The sequence below is a fragment of the Callithrix jacchus genome, chromosome 14 (assembly GCF_049354715.1).
Source record: "Callithrix jacchus isolate 240 chromosome 14, calJac240_pri, whole genome shotgun sequence".
NCBI classification, from domain to species: Eukaryota; Metazoa; Chordata; class Mammalia; order Primates; family Cebidae; genus Callithrix; species Callithrix jacchus.
Window position 1 is genome coordinate 26,004,469 of NC_133515.1, and position 6,916 is coordinate 26,011,384.

Consider the following 6,916-nt stretch of genomic DNA (forward strand, 5'->3'; position numbering starts at 1 on the left):
CCAGGCCATCCAGGACCTGTGGCCTCTGGAGTGATGGTAACCACCAAGGCTCATGCCTGGAGCAGTGGCCTGACTCAGCCTATGCTTCAGGACGATCTGTCTAACACAGAGTAGCGGAGGCCCAGAGGACAAAGGCTGGAGGCTGCAGGTGAAAAGGTTGAAACCAAAGTTCAGACAAAGAAGGGAGAGAATCTGGGGATGGGGGCGTGCTTGTCAAGAGCTGCCCCAGAGGCAGGAAGTGGGGCATGTGAACCCATTGGGCACCACGTCTCTCTGTGTTTCACAACAAAGTAGCATATCCCAAGGCCACTAGAGGCCCTGCTGGCCTGTCTCCCCAAGTCCAGTGCTGGTCAGGGGGCTCCACAAGACTAGTTCCCTACACATAACCCTAGATCCCTTGCCCTGTCTTCTCAGCAGGACTGGAGCAAGTCAGCAAGTACCACTTTCTCCTGCCTTGTCTTTGCCTAATAAAATGCGTCTCAGTTCCCCACAGCTAGTTCCAATGTTTTACACCTGCCGTTTAGCACGGACTGCTTTAACACCTCAAACAGGACTGCGGAGGAGCCTAGAGTAATCCAGGAGGAATTTCCAGAATGCAAAATAGCACTAGCAGCTGATGACAACTCTAAAAATTAAGTTTGTATAATAATTGGGATGAGAAGACATCATAAGTTTATGTAAATAAAGTGAGGTTTTGAGTTCAAAGGGAATCTTTGATTTTTTTCTGTGTGTACACATGCACACACACACGTGTGTGTATATGTGTATAGACATATATAAACACATATATACATAATGTGTATACACATATGCATTACATATATGCATATTCATACATCTTTATGTACATAATGCATATCTATAAGCGCAAATGTACGAACACATATGAACACATATGTGTGTATGCATGCATACATATACACACACATGTGCGTACACACATATGCATGCATATTCCCACACATTTCATGGGAAGTGGAGAGTCACTGAAAGGCTGCAGGGCCATAGGGCTTCATGCTTGACTGATATTCATTAATGTTTGCTGAATTACAACAAACCTCTGCTGTGCCCATCCTGTTCTTTATCATTGACCATTGCTCTCAGGAGTTAATGTTTGAACCTGGTCATAAAGGAATTGACAGCCACTGACCTCTGGCCGCTATTCGAAGGGAAGAGAGACCCCTATAAAACAGCCCACAGTGGACAGTCTGTTCGGCAGAGCTGCAGATCAGTCGTGGAGACGGCACTCCATCGCCACCATGAACTTCACCGGCAAGTACCAACTGCAAAGCCAGGAAAACTTTGAACCCTTCATGAAGGCAATCGGTGAGTGCTGAACTGAACGGCAAAGCTGTGGGTCACAGCAATGAGGGTCTGGCCCCACCAGCAGTGGCTACTCAGGGTCTGGATGTTGAGATGGGAGGAGAGATTCAGGCTATATACTGAAACTAGGGGCATTTTATTGACTTCTGGAGTTATTTGCAGTGAGTCCTCACTGCACAAGGCCACCCCATAGGGAAGTGGAGAGAGCACTGAACTAGGGTGTGGTCCGGATTGATGTCCATGTCGTTGGCACTTCATTGCATGATCCTATTCCTGCAGTTATTCATTCTTCAAACAAACAGTGATTCAAGGCCAACCACACACTGACCACTGTGCTGGATAGATATCAGAGAGACAGATGATCATGAGCCACATTTCCAAGGTTTAGAGAGAGAAGAGAAGCAATGAAGGTAATAAGGCATTCCCTAAGGTATACGTAGCGCTGACTGTGCCAGGTGACCATGCTGACCATGGGATATGCAATACCTCATTTATTCCTCACCAAAACACTAAGTTGGGTACCATTGTTTTCCCACCTTACAGTTGAGGCAACGGAAGCCTAGAAACATGTAGTAATCGCAACCAAGGTCATGCAAGTAGGAAGTGTTTAAGTTAGGAATGGAAGCAGGCACTGGTTCTCAGAGACCTTGCTTTAACCCCTGTGCCTCCCAGGGTCATGTACAGGAGAGTGTGACTCATGGAGGGCATGGGGGGTGGCTCAGTGAAGGTAAAGAGAAGGCTCAGGCTGAGCCTTGGAAGATGAGCAGGTGTGCCCCAGGGGGCTCCAGGCAGAGGGACCCCTACAGGCAAAGGAGTCCCTCTGTATGGCAAGGAGGGTGCCAAGAATGAGAGGAGTGCCAAAGACAGCAGGGGCAGGGAGAGGAGGACCTTCAGTGTTGCCGGAGAGCTTGGATCTTCTGCCGGCAAGTCATGCCACCTCTGTGTCAAATCTCTCACTCCTGCAACAGGACCCTCCATGTTCACTGTCCACCCATGCAATTTTTGTGAACCTCAATTTATATAACAGTGTAGACAAATTCTGAAATTTGTAAAGCCCTATCCCAGGGCAAGGGATTGCTGGTACATCTTCCTCCAGAGTCTTGACTGCAGAGGTGGACACAGGCTTTCCTGGCACAGCACTGCTTTGTGTGTGTTGGCCTGCCACAATCATCCACAGCTCCCCTGTCACTCTCAGGAGGGACCTAGCTTGGAAGATCAACTCTTTGGTCACCCTGGGTATGAGCAATGAAATGCTCATCCTCCAAGAGCAAAGTCATCAAAGGAGGAGGGAATGAGGAAGGAGAGTGAGTGAGAACCAGGGTACTTACAAGACGAACAGTTCTTCAGGCCAGAAGAGTGTCCTTTTTTTTTTTTTTTTAATACTTTAAGTTCTGGGTACATGTGCAGATCGTGCAAGATTATTACATAGGTATACACATGCCATGGTGGTTTGCTGCATCCACACTTCTCAAAAGAAGACATTTATGCAGCCAACAAACATATGAAAAAATGCTCATCATCATAAGAGTGTCCTTTTTATAAACTGACTGGCAAGATAGCAACAGGCCAGACTAGGCCACTGTCACTTCCTTCCTGAGGCCACAGCCCATGCTGCTCACAAGCCCCCAGTGAGTTTCTGTGGCCCCTTGGGGAAAACGGTGCTCTTCTCTGCCCCTCCATGCCATAACGTTTCTCTCCTCTATCTACCACCGTCATGAAACTCCCACCTCTGCCCATCCCTAAACCTCAGATGGTTTCCACCAGGTCTGCCGGACGAGCTCATCCAGAAGGGGAAGGATATCAAGGGGGTGACGGAAATCGTGCAGAACGGGAAGCACTTCAAGCTCACCATCACCGCTGGGTCCAAAGTGATCAACAACGAGTTCACCCTGGGAGAGGAATGTGAGCTGGAGACAATGACAGGGGAGAAGGTCAAGGTAGGAGAGCATCCCTTCTGCTGTCAGAACTTTCCCTGGAACCTGGCCCTGGGGCCTCCTTCCTCAAGGCTCAAACCTCACAATTCCACCCACAGATACCCCATCTCTGAACCCACCTCCTACGTGGGAGAGGCAGAGAGAAAAAGATAGTTCTTAAGAAAGAATCTCATAGGGAAGCTGCTCTCCTCTTCCCAGGAACTGTCTGTGGGGTATTCCAGTCCCGAAAGTCTGAGTTCTCCCATATGGAGGATATCGGGGAGCCAGGCATAGAGCAGGATTCTAAGTCTCAGGTTCTCCCAGGCCCAGTGCTCCTAGCACTAAGAGTCCTTTAAGCAGGGCCCAGGAGTGGGGCAAGTGGGAGTTTGTGAAAAACCCTTAACTGAACCCAAAGTCAACTGGCCTTCACTGAACCTAGAGCTGGTGGCAATGGGGAGAGACTTCTTGAAGGAGGTGCTGGCAACACCAGAATACCAGGGCCCCAGGCAGGTGCTCAGACCCAGCCTTCAGGGGTGGTCACAAAGTCCCTGGCTTCAGCCACCACATCAGCAAAATAAGAACAGTCCACCCCCTTAGACTGAAGGCAGTGGGCAGGGCAGCATCACTTCTGCTGGGCACAACTCAAGGTGTGCAGTGAGAGCTGGGTGTGGGCTGTGTGAGTGATTGGCAGATGGTGGCAGGGGGATCCTGGCAATGGGAGTGACTGTCTCCTCCTCCCTCTGAAACACCCCATGCCCTTGCACCCCTCTTCTCCCCCTACTCCCCCCACCCGCCGCCCCGCAGACAGCTCTGTGCATTGGGCTGGGCATGTTCATCTTTTTCTCTCTTCTGGTCACTCTTTATTTCTGCCTCTCCAATTAGAACATTACAGGTCAGGATGATTCTAGGAGGAAAATTGTCTTGATGTGCTCATGGTCAAGGGATTTAACCATGGGCCTTTTCCAAATTTTCTTTTTGGAGGCAAAATGTTTAACATTGTCCAGAGTCTTATGCTCCCTGATGTATACCTATGTCATCTCTTCCGGAATGTATAAGGGCTTGGAAGGAGGCCACAATAGGAGAGATTAACATTCCGGAAAGAATAATACATACCTGGTTGGGTATGGTGGCTCACGCCTACAATCCCAGCACTCTGGGAGGCCGAAGTGGGAGGACTGCTTGAGCCTAGGAGGTTAAGACCAGCCTGGGAAACATAACAAGACCCCCACCTCAATTCAAAAAAAAAAAGAAAAGAAGAAGAATACATACCAAAGGAAAATATGTATTCTCTACTGGTCAATATTTTGAATTTTGCCACTAGCTCCCTCCATTAGCTTGGGAGAATTGAGATTTCACTCAATTTGATTTTAGCATTTGTATTTGGGGCCACTTAGGTGTTCCATGCTCATTTCTAGATTACATGCCATAAGACAAAAGAAGTCCTGACATTTTATTTAGTTCTTAAATGCACCTCACTTCTCTTTAAAGCCAGAGAACTGGAAGCTTGGGAGCATAGGAACCAGAGCATTTTGGTTGATATGAGCTGAGACCTGTGCAGAAGAACCAACTTCATTAGCAAGGCTCTTGCCCCCCACCACCTCTTTATCACAGGCTGCCTCTCTGTTTCCTGCAGGCAGTGGTTCAGATGGAAGGTGGCAATAAACTGGTGACAACTTTCAAAAACATCAAGTCTGTGACCGAACTCAACGGCGACATAATCACCAGTGTAAGTTGGTGGTGCTCTGAGCATGTGGCTACCAGTGCTTGAGGGGAGAGGAAAGGTGAAGGACGGGGAGCAGTTCACAAACCCTAATCCCACCTCTCCACCCTCCAGCCCTCAAACTTCTTTCCTGCAGTCAGTATCTGCTATAACTTACTGCAGATCCATAATGTCCCAGGGAGTTTACACACATTGTCACTAATCCCTTCTGCTCAGCACTAACCAACCAGCCACAGAGGCTTCCACCTGCCCTGCATGCCCAGGGTGCTTCACAAATGCCTTTGCCCATTTAGCATTTATAAAAAGAATCCCATTCACGGAGATATTATGGCAGCTTACAGGCCTGGCACAGTCCAGTTATTCAGTCAGCCTTCGTGCCTGGCTGCTCACCACAGCCTATCCCCTATTTGGGGATGAACAGTGCAGTGTTTCTCCTGCAGGTATGTCTCCCTGATTCTTCTTTGCCCCCAATATATGCTTTAGGGAGTCACAAACAACAGAACCCTGCCTCAGGGAGCTGTCATCATTCTGTTCAAACAGAAAAATTCTTAAACTAGATAAAGTGTAAGCATCACCCATCTAATCTGTAGTCTCCAGCTCACCGCCATCACATTCTCAGGAGAGCAGGGGAGCAGGAGATGAGCTGTCCAGTAGTGAGTCTGGCCAATGCCCTTTGATAGGCTCCATCTCACCTAATCCTCCTGTCTCCTTGTGGGAGGCTGGATGAGGGACTCAATAAACAGGTTGACCTGTCCAAGTCATCAGCTAATAAATGATAGACCCAGGGCTTGAACCCATCGAGCAGCAACCATTGCATTGCTGCTGAAGCTAAGGGGCTCCTTTTCACCCTGATGACATGGTAAGTCATTCCAGAAGAATTATTGAGGAGAATTGGCAGGGGCAGAGGGAACATCCTTAAAAAACAAACCTGATGCATCCACTGTTTTTATAAGCTTCACAGCTCTAGGAGGACAATTATGTACTACCCACTGCCTTCCAGGCTGTGTGCCTCATTGTGTCCATGTACATATATCCTTGGTGTTCAACATGTATTCAGTGTATACTAGGTACTTCATGAAACTGAGAAATTGGATTGGGCTGGTTTGGATGGTCTTGCTATAACAGCTGTTGATGTAGAAAAGAATTCAGTAAAAGGCATGAGGACTTTCCAGGTGAGGAGAAGTGACAAAGACTTGGCATAGGATTTTGGAAAAAATTGCCAACCCTTCCTCCTGCCCTACAGAAAACCAGACGAATTTTTGAATTGTTTCATATGCCAACATATCTGGTGCTATTTTTTAAGCTTAATTTTTCTTAACAATACAACATCAGATGAACATTTCATAATTTCTTTTCTGGCTTTCAGACCTTGACATTGGGCGACATTGTCTTCAAGAGAATCAGCAAGAGAATTTAAACAAGTCTGCATTTCATATTATTTTAGTGTGTAAAATTAACATAATAAAGTGAACTTTGTTTTTTTGAAAAAATGTCTTTTCTTTTCTATGGCTTTTCATTAATGGTGCTATTGGTCACCACATTCTCCTAACCATATTTTCATAAATGTTGATAATCCACCTGATCCACACTCCCAGGTCAGGTCCAAAGAGTAATTCCCTAAACACAAAACCCACGCTGCCCACTCATGTGTCCCTGCCAGGACAGCCAGGTGTGGCTAGATTTGCAGGAAGGTCCTGGAATGCCCTTTCCCAGTCAGACACACAGGCGAGGAGCTGGAGCCAGAGGATGTGCAGTGGGCTGGCCTGGAGGCTGTCTCTCTGTGGGGACAGGGAGCAGGAAGACTGGGCAGAAAAGGAGAGCTATGGCAAAAAGGCTTGGCCACAAGCACAGCCACAGTGCCAGCCCACCGGCAGACAGATGCAGAAAGGTCGGCACTGACTCGCCAAATAAACTTTTCCTCCTATAGGAGGCTGAGCAAGGGGCTTAGTGAGAGGTGCCA

The 6,916-nt window shown here is 47.8% G+C and overlaps 1 protein-coding gene across 1 annotated transcript; it reads left to right on the forward strand.

The window, feature by feature from the left end:
- The first annotated feature begins 1,214 nt into the window (after positions 1 to 1,214).
- On the forward strand, positions 1,215 to 6,446 carry FABP1 (fatty acid binding protein 1). The gene is made up of 4 exons (XM_008980364.3): positions 1,215 to 1,326; positions 3,088 to 3,260; positions 4,870 to 4,962; positions 6,323 to 6,446. The coding sequence occupies exons 1-4, from the start codon at positions 1,260 to 1,262 to the stop codon at positions 6,371 to 6,373; spliced, it is 384 nt and encodes a 127-aa protein (XP_008978612.1). The 5' UTR covers positions 1,215 to 1,259; the 3' UTR covers positions 6,374 to 6,446.
- Positions 6,447 to 6,916: the final 470 nt, after the last annotated feature.

Coding starts and splice junctions, on each gene's coding strand:
- FABP1 (XM_008980364.3), top strand. CDS start 1,260: ATGAACTTCACCGGCAAGTACCAACTGCAAAGCCAGGAAAACTTTGAA. Junction 1,327..3,087: donor ACCCTTCATGAAGGCAATCG/GTGAGTGCTGAA, acceptor GGTTTCCACCAG/GTCTGCCGGACGAGCTCATC. Junction 3,261..4,869: donor TGACAGGGGAGAAGGTCAAG/GTAGGAGAGCAT, acceptor TGTTTCCTGCAG/GCAGTGGTTCAGATGGAAGG.